Consider the following 21,088-nt stretch of genomic DNA (forward strand, 5'->3'; position numbering starts at 1 on the left):
GTGAAGGGTGGGTTGAGCTTCACAAACCTTATTGAGCTCTTTGAGACGGTGACTAAACAGGTAGGTGAGGGTAAAGCGGTTGATGTGGTGTACGTGGATTTCAGTAAAGTGTTTGATAAGGTTCCCCACAGAAGGCTATTGCATAAAATATGGAGTCATGGGATTGAGGGTGATTTAGTGCCATGGATCAGAAATTGGCTATCTGGAAGAAGACAGAGGGTGGTGGTTGATGGGAAATGTTCATCCTGCAGTTCAGTTCATGGTGGTGTACCGCAGGGATCTGTTTTGGGACCTGGATGGGGGCATAGAAGGATGGGTTAGTAGATTTGCAGATGACACAAGTTGGTGGAGTTATGGGTAGTGCAGAAGGATGTTGCAGGTTACAGAGGGACATAGATAAGCTGCAGAGATGGGATGAGAGGTGGCAAATGGAGTTTAATATGGAAAAGTGTGAGGTGATTCGCTTTGGAAGGAGTAACAGGAATACAGAGTGCTGAGCTAATGGTAAGATTCTTGGTAGTGTGGATGAGCAGAGAGATCTCGATGTCGATGTACATAGATCCGTGAAAGTTGCCACCCAGGGTGATAGGGTTGTTAAGAAGGCGTATGGTGTGTTAGGTTTTATTGGTAGAGGGATTGAGTTTCAGAGCCATGAGGTCACTGTTGCAGCTGTACAAAACTCTGGTATGGCCGCCCTTGGAGTATTGCATAGTCCATATTACTGTTGGCCGCATTATAGGAAGGATGTGGAAGCATTGGAAAGTGTGCAGAGAGATTTACTAGGATGTTGCCTGGTATGGAGGGAAGGTCTTATGAGGAAAGGCTGAGGGACTTGAGGCTGTTTTCGTTAGAGAGAAGGTGGTTAAGAGGTGACCTAATGGAGACATACAAGATGATCTGAGGATTGGATAGGGTGGACAGTGAGAGCCTTTTTCCTTGGATGGAGATGGCCAGCATGAGGAGACATAGCTTCAAACTAAGGAGTGATAGATGTAGGACAGATGTCAGAGGTAGCTTCTGTACTCTGAGTAGTAAGGGCGTGGAATGCCCTGCCTGCAACAGTAGTAGACTCACCACGTTTAAGGGCATTTAAATGGTCATTGGATAATAATGGAATAGTGTAGGTTAGATGGGCTTCAGGTTGGCACAACATCGAGGGCCGAAGGGCCTGTACTGTGCTGTAGTGTTCTGTGTTCTAAGGGAATTCAATGTAATAGTTCAAAGTTTGTTGACACAAAACTCGGGGGATTGTGAATAAGCAGGACAAAAAAAGGCTTTAGGGTGACATAGACAATTTGAGTGAATGGCAGATCAGTGTAAAGTTGTCTATTTTGATAGAAAATTCAGAATGGCACCGTGTAATTTTAGTGGTGGTTGATTTGGAAATGTTGTTGTATACAGAGGGACCTAGGTGTGCTAGTACACCAGGCCTTCAAGGCAAGAGGTTTTGAATGCAGGAGCAAGGAGACCTTACAGCGACTGTTTAACATTTTGTGAAGCTACATCTGGCATCTGTGAACAAGTTCAGTCTCCCTCATGGAGAAGCAATATTTTTGCTACAGACAAATAGCAATCTCTTGTTTTGGTGAATGAGGGACAGAGGCTAACACCGTCCATGAAATAGGAATATAGAAATAGAAATCTCCAGCTGCTCTGTCCTTGTTTTCAGTATAATTTGGAGATGATGTCACTTGTTGACAACTTAAAGATTTGACCACAGTAGTAAGTTCGTGATTTTGCCTCACTCCTGCTTCATTCCCCTGTCGCAGAGCAACAGACTCTGATGGCAACCGTTTTGTTTGGACGCACCCATTGTAGGGCTCACCCCACCCCAAAAAAAGGGGATGATGTGGATGCAGTCAACCGAGAGGTGAGGTGTGAAATATTAGACAAAACAATCATCATGAGAAAGTAAATGTTAGAGGAGGTGGAACTATTGAAAATGGATCAGTCACCAGAGCCAGCTGGACAGTTCCCCAGGAAGTTGGAGGAGATCAGGGAGGCCATAGCAGACGCTGTGAGGGTTAATTTGCAGACTTCACTCAACACAGGTGGAGGGCTGGAGGAATGCAAATGAGGTTTCATTTTTCAAGACGGGTGCAAAGGAAATGCCAAACAGTTATAGGTCAGTTGGTCTTACTCGGTGATAAACAAATTGTAAAAATCAGTCCAGATGAACTGTCACTTAGAAATGCATGGACTAGTCAGCGGAGTCAGCTTTGCTTTCAGGGAAGGTTGTGCTTAATAAATTCGATTGAATTCTTTGAGGACTTGACAAGGAGGCTTGATATGGGTAGTGAAGTGGATGTTGTCTGCATGGATTGTATTCAGGCATTTGACAAGGTCCCATATGACATACTGGTCAAAAGTAAAAATCAATGGGATACAGAGTCAAATTGGATCTTCTGTTTCCAGTTGCAAGCTGCAGGAGGAGACTGTGAATGAAATTGTTTCAGAGCTGAGCAATTTTGATTATTTACAAGCAAGTTTGAGCTTCTAGTGCTGATTCTGCTTATCTGTGAGAGATTGCCTGATCTGGGGTTGGCGTGCCTCCTTTACTCTGGATCTGAATCCATGTCCATCATTGCTCTATTTCACCACTGCGCTCCCAGATTATTTAACTTCCTCTATCCTGATAATGGTTGTATTTTAACTCTGTTTTGTGTTTTACTGTTAAATTTGCTAATTGTGCCTAAATTAGGTTTCCAACTTGTCAGATACATTAGGGACCTTCAAGTGACTCTTGGATAGGAACATGGATGATAGTAAACGGTAGGGTATGCAGGGTAGTTTGATCTTAGTAGGATAATAGGTTGGCACAACATTGTGGGCCAAAAGGCCTGTACTGTGCTGTACTGTTCAATGTTCTATTTCCCACATTCCTGCTCTCACCCCTTCTGTTTTTGCCCTTTGTGCAAAGTTCATTTGAATTTCAGTACATCACTATTGCCTTTCCTCCACTTTCAGTGGCAAAACATACTTCTAGCTCCATTCTTTGCAACATGTTCCCGTAACTCTCTGTCCTGACTGCTTCTCCTGTTGTCTTTTGCAGCATTCAAAAAAACTTTATGCTTGACCCAGCTTTCAATCACCTCTCGATTTTCACCTTTGTGGAATTTTGGCTTTTTAATTTTTTGTTCGAATTATCTTTGACAATAATTGCAAGTTTAACTGATCTAAATAAAACTGCCTAATTAGATGCTTGGACCATCTTATACATCCAGCCACATGCACAGTGGTGATGTAATCAGAAGTCTAAAGAATATTGGTCCTTAGTTCAAGTGGTTTGGACTATTAGAGCAGGGAAGTTTTACCGAAATTAGTGAGATCTCATCTGGAGTACTGAGAGGTTTTGATCCACTTGTAAGTAGAAAGCCATCAATTTAGTTGAGGCAATTCCCAGAGGGTTATCTTTATGAGCGAAGATTAAACAGGTTGGAATTCTACTCACTGGAACTTAGAAGAATTAGAGCTAATCTCTCTGAATGATGTAAGATTCTGAAGGAGATTGACAGGGTAAATGCTTGGGAGGATGTTTCTCCTCATGGAAGAGTCTTAAGAACCAGAGAGCATAGTCTCAGAATAAAGAGGTGCCAGTTTAAGATAACACAGTGTGGAGCTGGAGGATCACAGCAGGCCAGACAGCATCAGAGGAGCAGGAAAGCTTGCGTTTCGGGTTGGGCCCCTTCTTCAGAAATGTTGAGGGGGCTGGGAGCTGGGAAATAAATAGAGGAGGGATGGGGCTGGGGAAGTAGGCAGGATGGTGATGGGTGAGTGCAGGTAGGAAATGGTGGGGATTGGTCTGTGGTAGGGGTGGTGCAAATAGGTGGGAGAGAAGATGGACAGGTTGTGTCAGGTCAAGGAGGCAGAGATGAGGAAGGGTTGGGCACGGAATGAGGCGGTAGTGGGGAGATTTTAAAACTGGTGAATTCCACGTTTAGGCCATCAGGCTGTAGCCTCCCGAAGTGGAATATGAAGTGTCCCTCCTCCAGTTTGCAGGTGGTGTCATTGTGACAGTAGAGGAGGCCCAGGATGGACATGTTACTCATGGAGTGGGAGGGGGAGTTAAAATGGTTGGCAACCGGAAGATGTTGTTTGTCGCGTAGAGTGCAGATGCTCTACCACACAGTCTCCAAGTCTATGCTTGGTGTCACCGATGTAGAGGACGCCATGTCGGGAGCAGTGGAAACAGTAGACCAAGTTGATGGATGTGCAGAATGATCCCTCCTATCGACCAACCAGGTCATACCTACCACAGTGTCCACTTAACACTATCAACCTGTGTCTACCCATCCCGATTCTTCTTTATCTGAAGCTCCCTATCCCCACATCCAATCCTGAGGAAGGGTATTACCCAAAGCGTTGACTGCTCCATTACTCCAGATGCTGCCTGGCCTGCTGTGTTCTTCCAGCCTCCTGTTTATCGACCTTGGATTCCAGCATCTGCAGTTGTTTTGTCTTTAACAAAGAATGTTAGCAACTCAGCCTTTAAAATATTCAGTGACTCTGGCTCCACCACTCTTGGGGGGTGGGGGTTGGTGGTTGGTGGTGGGTGAAGAATTCCACAGGCTAACAACCCTTTCTGTATTTCCATTTTAAGCAGGTGACCTCTTATTTTTAAGTTGTGTTCTGTCATTCCATACTCTCCCCAAGGGGGCGTATGGATTGCGTTCCTTCTTGCCAATTGAAGCCAATTTTCCTCACGAACGTAAGCAAACTTCCTTTTTATTTCCAGTGTAGAATGGGCTGGAAATATAATTGTCGGTAGCAATGAGGGCAGTTAAACCTAATCATCATTTTTAATTACATTGCCTTTACTTTTTCACGTCCTTTTCCTTTTAACATTGATTAATCAATTGTTTATAGTCTTAATTCATTCTGCTGCCAGTTAAATTCATTTTGACTGATAACCACTTGCTGATTGGATAGCTAATGGTTGTATAGAATGTTTTAGGCAATGTGTGCAATAGATAATGAACATGTGCTATGTGCTTTGAGCGATCATAGACCATAGAATCCCTACAGTGTGGAAATAGGCGGTTCAACCCAACAAATCCGCGCTGACCCTCACAGCATTCGACTCAGACTCATCCCCCCGTAACCCATCTAATGTACACATCCCTGAACACTATTGGTAATTTAGCATGACCAGTCCACCTAACCTGCACATTTTTGGACTCTGGGAGGAAATTGGAGCACCTGGAGAAAAGTCACGCGGGCACTTTCATTACAGACTGGTACATTTTTATTTTAAAGAAAGTGTTTGCTTAAAAGTGAGTAGTGGACATGTGCTATGTGCTTTGTGCTTTCATTACAGGCTTGTGCATTTTAATTTAAAGGAAGTGTTTGCTTAAAAGTGTCTCTTGCCTGGAAGGGATGTTTCTGACCATATTAAGAATTAGAAGTACATATTAAAACAATAATATTTTGAATTTAATTGCAGTAGTTAAGCAATTTTTGTTAATTAGGACATAAACAGTCTTTTATGGAGGTTTTGGACAGTTTGGCCTCTGGCTATGAAAATATGGCTAGATGCCATTTTGTTCATCTTAATGGTTAACTATGAACTAAATTTTATTATAGAATAGATATTAATTAAATATTCCGTAGGGTCATCAGCTGTATTCTCATATACTTTTAAGCTTAAAATTGCTGTTGTATCTGCTGTTTCTGAAAGAAATTCAATCAAATGGACTGTTTTTTAGTTAATGTCTGAAAAAAACAATTATGTCCCTGGGATAGAGCTGCGTAAACATTCAGTCCCAGGAATAGAATAGTTTTTCTGTTGGGGTGTATGGTAAACAGTTCTCCATTCTGCAAAAATCACTTGTTTCAGAAATGAGTTTGTGCAGATGCACATTTCCCATTTTATAGATTAGAAAAAGACTTGATGGAGAGATATTAGGAACTGCCGATGCTGGAGAATCTGAGTTAACACGGTGTGAAGCTGGATAATGTACTGGAGGTTTTTGCCTAATTGAAGGCTATAATTTATAATTTGGTGGCCAGTGTTTCGGAGTATTTTCTGTGCATTTTACCATTTAGTTACTTAATTTTTATTTGTATCTGTTTATTAAGCACTATATATGTGCATTAAAAATCTATATTTTAACATGGTCAAACATGTAGGGCTTATACAATTCGTGTAGGGCCTTGGGTAGTGTTATAGAACAGAGGGACCTTGGGATTCAAGTACATAATTCTTTGACATTTGCGTCTCACATAGACAGGTTGGTTTAAAAAAGTGTGTTTGGCATGCTCCCCTTCATTGCTCAGACCTTTGACACTAGGAGTTGGGAAGTCATGTTGAGGTTGTCCAAGACATTGGTGAGGTCTCTTCTGGAATACCATGTCCAATTCTGGTTGCTCACTTATAGGAAGGATATTATTCAGCTGGAGATGGTTCAGAAGACATTTACCAGGATGTTGCTGAGTATGGAAGGTTTGAGTTACGAGGAAAGGCTGGATAGACTGGGACTTTTTTCATGGAGCGGTGGTGGGGGCGGTGTTGTTGAGAGGTGATCTGTGAGAAGTTTATAAAATAATGAGGGGTATAGATGGAGTTAAAGGTAATTGTCTTTTCCCTAGGGTGGGAGACTTCAAGACTGGGGGCACATTTTTAAGGCAAGAGGACAAAGACTTTAAAAAGACATAAGGCAAAATTTTTTTTACATAGAAGGTAGTTCATTTGTGGAATGAACTTCCTGAGGAAGTTGTGGTACAATTACAATGTTTGAAAGACATTTGGATAGATAGGTGAACAGTCAAGATTTGGAGGGGTATGGGCCAGGAGCAGTTAAGTGGGACGAGTTTAGTTTGGGATTATGGTTGGCACGGGCTGGTTGGACTGAAGGGTCTCATTCTGTGCTATATGACTCTTACATTTTGCTGTGCTTTCATTTAACTGATCCACAAATATACTTCATATGTAGGCACTATTGTTCGGATGTTTACTTGCCTGTACGTTTGCAACGCGAGGTCATAGGAAAGTTGGGTTCACTGCGTGCCTGTGTGATCCGTTCACTGTACCACATGTACGAACCATTTCGTCTGCGCATATCAGAAAAACCAGCAATTCCTGAGTCAACTCCAAATACGTTACAGAACTGTAGTGTAAGTCAAAACTTAACCCTTTGATATTTGCCATTGCTTGGTCCAGTGAATTTTGATTAAATAAATTAGACATCTTTGCTTGTGATTTTTAAAAAAGGAACTCTGAGGTTCTTTTCATTGGGTTAGTTTAACATAAAAATATTGCAAAATACAGATTTTGTATTTTTATTTTGGATGTAGTTACAGAAATGACAATTTCGCTTGAGGAGGTTTAATTATGAAAAGCTAACATACTGAAAATATTAAATGCATTAAAATGGCATTTTTTAAGTCTTGCAACTACAAAAGTACCAATGGGGTGATTGATATATTGAACCATGTACTTCCCTTTATATTCAGCGTAAACATTTACATTGGAGGATGTGCATTGTGAGATACATTTAAAAACATCACTGAGTATGCTTTTCCAAATGGAGTTAGCACTGAACTTTGATTATTTAGCTGTTTTGAGACACACTTCTTTAAAATTACACTACTTCCTAAATCTTTTATCATGAATTAAACACTTTATTGTTTCAATGCAGATGATTTGTTGAAACTTAAAACACGTTCACTTTGCACTTTAATCAAGACAAAAACTTTTGAAATTTTGTTACAAGGCTAATTTGTAGTAAAAGAGGCCAATTAAATTAAATGTATTACGCTGATTAGTTACAAAAGTTTGCCAATTTACAAAAGCTCAACACCTCTTTTAAGACCAATAAGTCTATTTTTAGTCATTTGCTTAAGGAAAAACATTGTCAAGTTTGCACACTATTGTGCAGTTGCTAAAACTGAGTTTTTTTTTCATTTTAAGAATACAAGTTACTGTCTGTTTAGCATGTGAATCTAACATTTTGCCATGAAGCACATCATATGTTTTGTTTTCAGTGCTTGCTGTACTGGTGCAAGAAGGGGACTGGAAATAGATCAGACCAAAGATGGGAATTCAACTACAAATTCAAAAAACAGGTATGCCTTTTGAGGTTTTGTTTTTAGAAGTCAGAGAATCCGTCCAGTATGGAAACAGGCCCTTTGGCCCAACAAGTACACACCGACCCTCCGAGCATCCCACCCACATCCTTCCCCTTAAAACCCACCTAATCTACACATGCCTGAACACTGTGGGTAATTAAGCATAGTCAATCCACGTAGCCTGCACTTCTTTGGACTGTGGGAGGAAACCCACGCAGGGAAGAATGTACAAACTCTCTACATAGACAGTTACCCTGCGGTAGAATTGAACCCGGGTTCCTGACTCTGTGAGGCAGCAGTGCTAATCACTGAGCCGCTGTGCCACTACTTTTATGATTAATTTGTTCTAAATCAGGTATAATTTTTTTTGTGTTCTTAGTTGCAATCTGCAGATTAGGCCCCTTAAGCGTACACCATTCAGTAAGATCATGATTGATCTGATTGCAGTTTCACTTCACTTTCTTGCCAACTCCAATATCTGATGACACCCTGGTTAGTCAAAAAATTAGCCATTTCTGCTTTTAAAAATATTAATTGCTCTTTGTGGAAGAAAGTCCTACAGAATCAAAACCTTCTGAAAGTCAAAAAAAAATCTTAAATCTGAAATGAGGCAATCTTTTGAACAATGTAGAACTTATTTAAACAGGATTTTATCAATACCTAACACTTATATTTTGGGAGGCTTATGATCGCAATACCTAATGATAGGTGGTCACCCATTTGTAAAGAATTTTCAGACATTTTATTAAGTTTGCTAAGCTGAAGTTTAGAAATGATGCATTATTAAATTAAACAAAAGATACAACCTTTGACAATGAGGATGTTTCATTGATACCAGAGGACAAACAGGCATAAGGCATGGTGTGTTGTTCTGAAGGCGGAATTCTGCTTTTCGCTGAAATGCTGGGGATCCCTGGGACTTCACTCAATCTCTTCTGGTCTGTTTGAAGAAAACCATGCTGTACTAGGGACTGTCGCTGACAAGGATTGTGCGATGAGGACTGCCCTCTGATCCTGAATGCATGTTTATGAACCTTAGTAGGGGCTGGTAGTTAATGCTCTGTCAGTTACCAATTTGAACGTTTCTAGCCAATGACATAAGACAGCTACCCTGATATCAGAATAACCTTTCCCTGCTTCCCAACATTCATCTGAAGGCTAGTTTCATTCTTTGAATTTTTTTTTATTTTCTGTACACTGCATTGATTAAAAAGATACAAATGGTGCCATATAATTCTTTCTCAAGTTATGGAACATGTCACTTTTTTCTTTTGTCTTGTTGGTTAGAAATTGTGTATATTTGGGGAAAGCAAGTAACTGCTGTAATAACAACTAAACAATTAAAAAATATCTCAAACTACACAAGAAATATTTGAAAAAATCAGTTTTAAAAGCATTGCGGATGAGATGTCATGTTGCAGTTGGACAGGACATAGTATTCCAGAAGTGGCTTAAACAATGTTCAGTTCTGGCCACTCTGCTGCAGGAAAGATGTTAAACTTGAAAGAGTTCAGAAAAGATTTACAAGGTCGTTGTTGGGATTTGAGGGTTTGAGCTATAGCAACCTCAAAAATGCTGGGGCTATTTTCCCTGTAGTGTCGGAGGCTGAGGGGTGACTTTATAGAGGTTTGTGAGTGGCATGGATGTGGTTAATTGCCCTAGTCTTTTGTCTGGGATAGGATAATCCAAAACCAGAGGGCATAGGTTTAAGGTGAGAAAGGGAAGATTCAAGAGACCTGAGGGGCAACGTTTTCACACAGGGTCGTGTCTGTATTTAACCAGCTGCCAGAGGATGTAGTGGAGGTGGGTACAGTTACAAAATTTAAAAGGCATCTTGATGCGTGTATAAATAGGAAGGTCTAAGAGGCGTGTCGGCCAAATACTGGCAAATGGAACTAGAGCAGTTAAGGATATCTGGTTGGCATGGATGAGTTGGATGAGAGGGTCTGTCTCCATGATGAATCTCTCAACGATTCTGACCGCAGTTTCTCATGCTCGGTATATTGTTCTTGAGTATAAATCCTGAATTGTTTTGTTCTGTGAACTTCAAATAGACAATTTAATTACTTTCCCCAGTTTGCTGTTAAATCAACAGGTTTATGTAATAATGAGTGCTTGAGACTTAAAATCCAAATTTGCGAAATATTAGCTGATCTAACTGTTGCCTGTACTACTTCGGGACTAAGGAAAAATCATCCCTAGAATTCCTATTTCTGATAACTAGTGATTCACTGTATTGATGTATTATTGATATAAATGTTTGGAAAAGTTTGGTTTTATCTTCCAAAATTTGCTGTCAAACCATTATTCCCATATTACAGTAGATGATCTAGAGTTTTCAATGGGAACGATTTGGTTTTAAATGATTTGGTACATGTATACGTCTTAATTTATGTCCTTCAGTCTCCCAAGTTGAAGAATGGCTCTCGAAATGGGCTTCAGTTTCCAAGACAGTATGAAGAGGTACACATGAATCCTGACCAAGACTGCTATTTGCTGCAGATCACCACTCTCAATTTCATCTTCACGCCAGTGGTTATGGGAATGACTCTAGCATTGGTAGGAGCATTTGAGTATTTCAAAAGTGAATTCCAAAGCTAAATAGTTTGCATGACAAACTCTTTTATATTAAGAATTGGTTTTGTTTCCTCCATTTGTCTTCTATTATATAACATATTAAACTGTTTACACTTTCGAGGATGGTTTGAGGAACGGCAATTATTACTGGAGAATCTGGCTGTTTTTCAATATGCTATCCTTCTTAATCACCTAGTCCAACTCTGTGTGTTAACTCTTGACCAATTTTTTCTTCAGGTTATGAATTAACTGGGAAAATTGTAAATTCCTATAGTGGAAGTACATCATTACACGTGGAGTTGAAAATACTTGATTCATCCTAACTTTTTAAAAGTTTTGCTTAACGTGACAGTTTTATTTTCTAGATGTTATGGCTTCTCTCTCCTTACTAAAGCTGCTTATTTTAAAGAAAGACATCCTATCGAAATGAATTTGGTAATTGCACGCTTGGAAAATGTTCTTATTTTATCATCTGTGCGCATAAAGGATTAAGACTAGAACATTAAATGGCTAATAGGTGTCAAGCACACCCAGGTGCTTGAAATGTTGTTTTGTTTAAGCTAATTTGAACTTTGTATTGCCTTTATTCAAAAATAATCTTTAGAGAGAATTAATCTGTTTGCCACTTCAGTCTGTTATGGCACTTGTCCAAAGTGACTAAAATGTATCTTGTAGGATTTCTATTGTATATCACTATACATGTAATCTGAGATTGTCATTTGTTAGGTCAGAACTTTTAAACTGTTGATAAAGACACATTTTGTTGAAGTTTTAAATCCTGCACTCATCAGGATAGTTCCCAAGGATACCAATGTAAACATAATAATGTTATTTTGTATCAGAAGTGCATGCTGATTGATTTAAGAGCATGTATACCCACTGCACCTGGATTAAATGAACAAAATAGGTGATATCCATCCTATTGTTAATAAGGTATGGATCACTCAAAGTAAAAACCTTGGTAGTTAACTGTCATCCATCTAACTGATGCATTCTTCGTATCATGTCTCTACAATAAGAACCTATTTATCAAGGAATCAACACATTTTTCTTGTACGGTATGAAATGGTTGTGCCTCTTTTCCTTGGTATTCTTACAAATTGTCTTGCTAAGTGCAAGATGGAAAATGCCAACAAATACATGATATTTTAACAGTAATGTGAGATTATTGCAGGTTCCTTATTTGTCTAGTGCTCACAATTTGTCAGAATATTTATGGTTCCTTCAGGGGAAACATAGTGTTCTTATTGGAGTAGACTTCTGTGTGCTGGTCCTTAAGGAAAATAGCTCTAGAAGCTAAAATCCCAGCAATTGATTTGTCTTGAAAGAATAATCGCATTGCCTCTGAAATTATTTTTTTAAGCCTGTATTCAGCAGAATGTATTGGAACATTATCTTCTTTTATGATATGCCAAGTCATACAGATTTTCGTTGTATTACAATCTCAGGGTTATTAATTGACTGTTGTACACTTTGGGGCATTCTGAGATTTTGAAAAGCTTTATAGATTGTGTCATTTTCTTTTCTCTTGCAGTTTACAATAAGTGTAAGCACTGATATGAGGCACCACCGTGTCAGGATGGTGTTCCAAGATTCTCCACTTCCACATGGAAAGAAACCAAAAAAGGACCAAGGACTCCAAGTTGTCTTGGACCCTGTGCATAGCGTGCGCTTACTGGACTGGTGGCATCCACAGTTTCCCTTTTCTGCCAGTATTTAGTGTTGTTTCACAACATCATATGAAACTGCTGTCACAAATTGGGTTTTGAAAAGTGCTTTGCATGATAGACATGAAAAGTAAGTTCAGTCTTAAGAACAGTGGTTTAATGCGTTTTGAGATTTATGTTTCTGTTTATCAAGGTAATATTAGCAATTAAAGTGTTGAGGTCAAAAGCTCAAGTATTGACACTAATTGGAGTATCAGATCTGAGAAACAGAGAAAAGTGACCTTAAAGCAATTTATATAAAGACACTGTTCAACACCACAGCTTGCTTTTATTTTATATTGTAGAGTGTCTCAGATGTGGTGTCGGCCACTTTTGACTTGAATGTATGAAGTTCTTTTTCAAACACTTGCAATGATCCACACTGGACAGGACACTTGCTTGCATTCATTTGCCTCTCGCTTAGTGTGTGATCATACAATGCATTATTCATATTTAGTCTAAATGACAGCCAGTTTAAAAATACTGTGTCTGTAAAATGTTCTACTAAAGACTGTTGTAAAATAGGTTGCTCAACTACCTAGAAACAGTGCTGAGTTTTTGCATTAAATTTAGCTCAGGTTAAAATCACTGTCTCAGATTATTATGATTTGTGAGAAAAATTAGTCTTCGCACTCAATTTATCATCGAGAAAATGTATACATGAACACTTTTTAATTTGAGACGAATTTGCCCTAGGGCCTCCCACAATTTTAATTCTAAAGAGTCAGAATTGGGTGAAATTGAAAACACATCTTTAGTGATATTACACCTGGAGAAGGGACACTTGGTCACTGTCAGCTTTAGAAATGTCCCAAAAGATTTTTAATTGTAAGGAAGTAGACTTCAACATTACCCACTCTCAAAAATAATTGGTCAGTTATTCCCACTTTTCATGAAGCACAATGGAGGACAGTTTGGAACGTCATTGGTGATTTAATTGCCATATGGCTTAATTTGACACATTGTTTTATCACATGATTGTGGGTAGGATGGAGGGGTGACAAATATTTATTGATCTTTGCTCAGAAAGAAAGGTTAAGTGTCAAGTTTTACTTACTGTCCCTGGACAGGAATTATTGAGAGTGGCTGATATGTATAAAGCCTGAGAAATGCTGATTTTTGTTTTATGAAACGCTTTCAGAATCTTCAAAATAACTAAACTTGTAAATTACAAATCTTATTTCAACTGCAAAACTGTTGCTTGGTGCAGTATGTTATTTGAATAGAAAAACCTGTCAAATCCTCAAGACTGAAACGTGAAAACTTAGTGGCAAGTTAGTATTCTGATTATCTAATTTGGAATGTTATTTGACATGCTATTTAAATGAAGTAAAATGAATTAATTTCCAAGTTGGCATTACATTTGTAATCGCAATTTGTTTCTGTTGGCATGGAATTATGAAATTCAAAAATAATCATTGGTGATATCATGGATGAAAATAATTGTTTCTAGTTGAAAAATGTGAAGACAAAAAGTCATTGCTTTCTGAAGCAAAACTGATTTATGCACAGAACAATTTCAGCTTGCTTGAGTTTAATAATAAATTTTTCAGTATAGTCTGCAACTTGCAAAGTAATATTTGTATCCCAAATGACCATTTAAAGCAATGTGTGAATGTGTGAAAACTTGAGTTGAATTATTTTGAGTCTGTTACTTGTGTTAGAGCCAGTGTAGTTTCTGTTTCTATTCTTAAAGCTTTATTCCTTACTAAATATGAACAATAACTTTAATTTCTGGATAGATTATAGATAGTGGTCCCAAACAAACTTGCATGTATTTATGCCCATGCAGACTCTGTTTAGGAGAAACTATTTGGCCATTGCTATGTTTAAACTCAATGAACATGTTCTCAAAATTACTGTACCAACTTTCTACTTATGATCTCTTGACTCAGATTTTTCTTTGTTACTGTAAGTAACTTCCCTGAGACTGACATTTAAATGAAAGCGTCTTGAAAAGGGCAAAATGTCAGTGACAGTCTTATTTTTAGGTGATAACCCTTAACACACAGGCTGTAAATTGAAACTATGCAATTTTCAGCTGGGAAAGATAAAATATTGATCAATTAAAATGGCACAGCTCAGCTGAAACCTGCTAAAAGGCTTTGTTAACATGGAATTCATGCCAACAGTGTAATTCTTGGATTTAATTTTTCTTGTAAACATACCAAACATTTAAACACAAGCCCATTTTCAGTGAAATGTTTGATTGCTCATACATCCCAGGTACTTTACACCAAAGAAAAAGGGCACATACTTTAAATAATTTGGAGAATTCAACTTGCAAGTATTGAAGTTTTAGATTAAGTAAGAACTTGGCCCCAAAGTGTAGTGCTATTTTCAAGAAATTCAAATAAGTTTTCTGAGTAATATATTTAAACTGGTTTAAATTTAAACTGAACTTGCTTCTTTGAAGAAATTTTCCAGTTGCTTTGACGAAATGTCTTTCTAACCTGAATATTATTGTGCTCATCCATAAGAAGACTCAGTTTACCACTTTGTAGCCATGAGATTTGTTTTCAAACAGCTTACATATTGGTGTATTTTGAGGTAACAAGACAGCATCGTTATATTGTTGCGTTTCTGTGACATAGCATTCCAGGTTTTCTACCACTTTGGCCTTTGAGTTGAGATATAACATTTTCAAAACCATAAAACACTCATTCATTTTTTCTCTTTACTTGGGGAGCTGTTGGGAGGAATGTAATTAAGTACAATCATTAAAAATAACCGAAAATAGATTTCTGGGAAGTTACTTTTAATGCCTGTGCCCATTTAAAATTGAGATTTTTACACTTGTGGAAATAGTACTTTTCAATAAGTAGTCTTGCTGTATTTTAATGTTTAATGTGAATGTTTAGTGGACAGAAAAAATGTGGGTGAAATACTTTGTAGACCTTGGTTATTGATCATCTAATAATTCAGCAGGACCTACTTATAGTGAGGCAGAAATCCATGAATTGACCAGCCTGTTCAGTTTTGCTCACAGTGTATTGCTTCTGTAGTGTAAAATATCAGTAGGATCTACTGAAGTATAACCTGGCTCCATCAGTTGGACTTTGCAAGTAAATGTTTAGCCTGAAGTAGGTTGTCATCTAGTGAGCTTGATTGCCTGAAGTCATTTCTTGGATTTGCTTCTTTCATAATCAGAGATTGTACTGTTCATTTTTTTAAAACTAAGGTGCATTTTACAAAAGTTGAACTGATTCTGTGCAAAACTATATCATTTTCAGAAGGAATAGATTGCATTTTTACATTGTGTATAATTTCGTGAGCCCAATAAAGCTTGTGTAAGATTGTGTGAACTTGTAAGTTCTTTTACTTTTGTTACAACATATCATCTGTCTCAGAGCACAACATTTCAATGGAAGTAGCTCTGATTCCCTACTGGGGGAGAAAAACCTGGTTTACAAAGTTCAGGGATTACATCATGTTAAAACGTTTTGTTTTTCAAATTTTGTTAACATTAAATTTTTCATGCATTTGAAAGAGAGAACAAATGTTTTCAAATGATAATGGGGCAGAAAATTCAAATTTGCTAGACAAAAACATTTGACCATGTAAATTTTCTTGAATTTACACAACAGCAATCAAAGTAATCACAACAGTTGTCACCTGCCTTCAATAGCAGTGTGAAACAATATTTCAGTGGTGTTTTATAAGTGCACATTTTTGAATAAACATTTTATGATCAGTTAAAGTGATCCATAGTTGAAAGCCTGGTATTGTTTCCAATAACTTGTCATCTGCAGATCTTAACATTTGCTTTTATACTTGTTTCATTGAAAAATTAGGGTCGGTTAGTACAGTTGGCTGGACAGCTGGTTTGTAATGCAGAGCGATGACAGCAGCATGGGTTCACTTCCCGCACTGGCCAAGGTTACCCTGAAGGACACTCCTCAACTTCTCCCCTGAGGCCTAGCGATTGTTGGGTTTAACCACCACCAGTCATTTCTCTCCAATGAGAGAGCAACCTCTGTCTGGTAGGACTATGGTGACTACTTTTTTTTGAAAGATTTCAGAGGACAGTCCATTAATGAGAGATTATTGGGTATGTTGTGGAACAAACCTCCAGGAACTAATATGTTCATCTGCTCAAATGAAGTTTCTTCAGTCTGAAGTATCCAGTCACCTCGTACTCAACAGATGAGTTATTAAGTTGCTGTAAAATTTACAGAAGATTTGTTCTTTGATATATTTAATGTTTGTCAGGTGACCAGTAGGTTTATGCAAGACCAAAGCCTTAATGTTAACACTTTCCAATGTTCGATCAGTGTTCTCAGTTCCCACTCCAAACTACAAACCCTGACTACTGACTGGGCCTCTTCTTGACATCAATCTGTCGTTAAAACATAGAATCAGAACAGAACACTACCGTGTGGAAACAAGCCACTCAGCCCATCAAGTCTACCAAGTCCACACCGCCCCTCTGAAGACCATGCCACACAGACCCAACCTCCTATCCTGTCCCTGTACCCCTGCATTTCCCATGGCTAGTCCACCTAGCCCACGCAACTCTGAACACTGGTATCTGTTTGCACCATTAATGCGCCATTTCATCTCAAGATGAGCTTCTGAGTATGTTCCTGCTTAATTTCACCCCCACAATTGTTCTAATTTTCCCCAAGTTAAAAGTTTTTTTTGCTGAATCCTGTATTCGTGCCTTCATTACTACTTGACAATTCCCACACTCCTCTTCACTGGTCTCCCATGTTCTACCTTATGTAAAATCTTTAATGTTTCTGATGAATCCAGGAATAGTGGAGCATGATTTCCAGTGTGATACCTCATTGAGGCGTAAAACAGCAGACTTGAGGGGCTAAAACACCTGCTGCTGCTCCTGACTCTCCTGTTTATATGTTCTGGTAAATGTAAAGCGGTTGTGTTATGAACTCTGATTATGTTAAATTGTGGTACTCTAGCTACTGACGCACTGAATATTATTTGGTAAGTGTTGCCCAGTTGTGCAATCACAACAAGCGGTTTGTTTTTGGTTGTGCAAATACAGGCTGATTCAGTACAATGTGCCTAGTATGAGCAACTGAAGTAACAGGCTGTTTGATTTCATCAGACAGTTGGATATGCAAACTATGCAGTATGTGAAATTCATTCATGATATTGCTCAATGGTGTGACAAGCAGAAGGTCATTTTGGACTGACAGCAGCATCATGTTGATGGAAATTATCACTTGCATAGACATGCATAGGGGCAGATTTTGCCAAACTTATCTTGACATCATTTGTAAGTAAAGTTCAGAAATGAGAATTAGAAGTTACTGCTTTAAGAAAAGCATGTGTGCGCAGGAGGGTTTCCTGACGCAGTATGTAGATACGCCAACACGGGGCGAAGCCACGTTAGATTTGGTACTGGGTAATGAGCCCGGCCAGGTGTTAGATTTGGAAGTAGGTGAGCACTTTGGTGATAGCGATCACAATTCTGTTATGTTTACTTTAGTGATGGAAAGGGATAGGTGTATACCACTGGACAAGAGTTATAGCTGGGGGAAAGGGCAATTACAATGAGATTAGGCAAGATTTAGGGAGCATAGGATGGGGAAGGAAACTGCAGGGGATGGGCACATTAGAAATGTGGAGCCTATTCAAGGAAAAGCTCCTGTGCTTCCTAGATACGTATGCACCTGTCAGGCAGGGAGGAAGCTGTAGAGTGCGGGAGCCGTGGTTTATGAAGGAAATGGAATCTCTGGTGAAGAGGAAGAAGAAGGCTTATGTTAGGATGAGATGTGAAGGCTCAGTTAGTGTGCTCGAGGGCTACGAGGTAGCCAGGAAAGACCTAAAGAGAGAGCTCAGAAGAGCCAGGAGGAGACATTAAAAGTTGTTAGCAGATAGGATCAGGGTAAACCCAAGGCTTTCTATAGGTATTTAAGGAATAAAAGAATGATGAAAGTAAGATTGGGGCCAATCAAGGATAGTAGTGGGAAGTTGTATGTGGAGTCAGATGAGATAGGGGAAGCACTAAATGAATATTTTTCAACAGTATTCACTCTAGAAAACGACAATTTTGTCGAGAATACTGAGATACAGGCTACTAGACTAGGTGGGATTGAGGTTCACAAGGAAGAGGTATTAGAAATCCTACAGAGGATGAAGATAGATAAGTCCCCTGGGCCAGATGGGATTTATCCTAGGATCCTCTGGGAAGCCAGGGAGGAGATTGCTGAGCCTTTGGCAGTAATCTTTAACTCGTCATTGTCTAGAGGAATAGTGCCAGACGACTGGAGAATAGCAAATGTGGTTCCCCCGTTCAAGAAGGGGAGTAGAGACAACCCTGGTAATTATAGACCAGTGAGCCTTACCTCAGTTGTTGGTAAAGTGTTGGAAAAGGTTTATAAGAGATGGGATTTATAATCATCTAGAAAAGAATAAATTGAATAGGGATAGTCAGCACGATTTTGTGAAGGGAAGGTCGTGCATCACAAACCTTATTGAGTTCTTTTGAGAAGGTGACCAAACAGGTAGATGAGAGTAAACCGGTTGATGTGGTGTATATGGATTTCAGCAAGGTGTTTGATAAGGTTCCCCACAATAGGCTATTGTACAAAGTGCAGAGGAATGGGATTGTGGGAGATATAGCAGCTTGGATCGGAAATTGGCTTGCTGAAAGAAGACAGAGGGCGGTAGTTGATGGGAAATGTTCATCCTGGAGACCAGTTACTAGTGGTGTACCGCAAGGGTCTGTGTTGGGTCCACTGCTGTTTGTCATTTTTATAAATGACCTGGATGAGGGTGTAAAAGGATGGGTTAGTAAATTTGCAGACGACACTAAGGTCGGTGGAGTTGTGGATAGTGACAAAGGACGCTGTAGGTTGCAGAGAGACATAGATAAGCTGCAGAGCTGGGCTGTGAGGTGGCAAATAGAGTTTAATGCGGAGAAGTGTGAGGTGATGCAGTTTGGTAGGAGTAACCGGAAGGCAAAGTACAGGGCTAATGGTAAGATTCTTAGTAGTGTAGATGAGCAGAGAGATCTCTGTGTCCATGAACACAGAACCTTGAAAGTTCCCACCCAGGTTGACAGGGCTGTTAGGAAGGCATACACTGTTTTAGCTTTTATTAATTAGAGGGATCGAGTTCCGGAACCAAGAGGGTATGCTGTAGCTGTACAAAACTCTGGTGCGGCCGCATTTGGCGTATTGCATACAGTTCTGGTCACCGCATTATAAGAAGAATGTGGAAGCCTTGGAAAGGGTGCAGAGGAGATTTACTAGAATGTTGCCTGGTATGGAGGGAAGGTCTTATGAGGAAAGGCTGAGGGACTTGAGGCTGTTTTCGTTAGAAAGTTGAGAGGTGACTTAATTGAAACATATAAAATAATCAGAGGGTTAGATAGGTTGGATAGGGAGAGCCTTATTCCTAGGATGGTGACGGTGAGCACGAGGGGGCATAGCTTTAAATTGAGGGGTGAAAGGTATAGGACAGATGTCAGAGGTAGTTTCTTGACTCCGAGTAGTAAGGGAATGGAACACTTTGCCAGCAACAGTAGTAGATTCACCAACTTTAAGTACATTTAAGTCATCATTGGACAAGCATATGGACGTACATGGAATAGTGTAGGTTAGATGGGTTTGAGATCGGTATGACAGGTCGGCACAACATCGGGGGCCGAAGGGCCTGTACTGTGCTGTTATGTTCTATGTAGGAAGTTTCAGTTAAAGAATCCCAGCTTTTCATGAACTAGCACAAATCAATAGTCTTATTATAAACTACACTTTTTATAACCAGTGTTGTGTATTTCTTAGAGCATCAATTAAAAGTACAAAAGATACTTTGGTAATTTATTTCTTAATTTTTTTTCAGATTGTGTAAGTGTAATGTTCATCAGCAAAAGGACAATATAATCAGGAGCAAAATCAAAGTTGCTGGAAAAGCTCAGCAGGTCTGGCAGCATCTGTGGAGGAGAAAACAGAGTTAATGTTTCAGGCCTGGTGACCCCTCCTCAGAACTGATCGTGGCTGGGAAAGCGTGAGTTGATATGCAGAAAATAGGGAGGTGGGTGGGGTAGGGAGTAAACAACAGGATAGAGCCCAAAGAGGGAGAAAGACAATTGGACAGACAAAGGAGTTGCTAACGGTCAGGCTGGGCGGGTGAATAGTTGTTAAGGCGGACTGTTAGTGACTAACAACAGGGAGTGTGTAGTGACAGGCTGTGGTAACAAGGCCTGGTGTGTGGGATGGGGGGCTGGGACATGGGGGCGTTTAGGCCCTAAAATTATTAAACTCAGTATTGAGTCCGGAGGGCTGTAGGGTCCCCAAGTGGACAATGAGGTCTTGTTCCGCCAGCAAGCCGGAGTAAAGATGTTGGCCAGGGAGCAGGTTGGTGCATAGAAGTGGCAGGCAACAGGTAGTTTGGGGTCTTTTTTAATGAAAATATAAGTATATAATCAATTCTGGTTTCCAGTCTTTTGAGCAAAGTCATGTCATTGATTCTCACTGTTTTGCACTTCAGTTGAGTAGACTTGTTTCTGAACATTTAATTTCAAAGTTTAATCCGTGAGAAGGCACAACTATGGGGAAGGACTCATTTATAGAATGGTTATGCTACAGAAGAGAAACTGTTTCTGTCTGTGCTGATTTCTCTGAAAGAAGAATTAACCTTGTCATAACCCTCTGACCTTTCTCCCCCATAACTCTACTGTTTGTTTCCTTTCAAATAAATAAGTCAATTCATTTTCTGAAGATCCCACTAGACCATTTCTCTATCTCACACACAGGCAGTGCATTCTA

The 21,088-nt window shown here is 39.3% G+C and overlaps 1 protein-coding gene across 3 annotated transcripts in view; it reads left to right on the plus strand.

Annotated features, from left to right (window-relative positions):
* Positions 1 to 21,088, plus strand: part of tmem183a (transmembrane protein 183A) — a 52,858-nt gene that overhangs the window by 16,687 nt on the left and 15,083 nt on the right. The window contains exons 5-9 of one of the 3 annotated variants that reach the window (XR_007249719.2): positions 6,933 to 7,113; positions 7,984 to 8,064; positions 10,471 to 10,626; positions 12,179 to 12,441; positions 16,145 to 16,333. Coding sequence is in view for 2 of the 3 variants with exons in the window: in XM_048553230.1 (XP_048409187.1) it covers positions 6,933 to 7,113; positions 7,984 to 8,064; positions 10,471 to 10,626; positions 12,179 to 12,364 (604 nt within the window). In the remaining variant the exon portion in view is untranslated. Of the gene's footprint in view, positions 1 to 6,932; positions 7,114 to 7,983; positions 8,065 to 10,470; positions 10,627 to 12,178; positions 15,650 to 16,144; positions 16,334 to 21,088 lie in introns of those variants that run through there. The other 2 variants (XM_048553230.1, XM_048553232.2) reach the window with 2 other exon arrangements.

This window comes from Stegostoma tigrinum, chromosome 21, assembly GCF_030684315.1.
Source record: "Stegostoma tigrinum isolate sSteTig4 chromosome 21, sSteTig4.hap1, whole genome shotgun sequence".
Taxonomy (NCBI): Eukaryota; Metazoa; Chordata; class Chondrichthyes; order Orectolobiformes; family Stegostomatidae; genus Stegostoma; species Stegostoma tigrinum.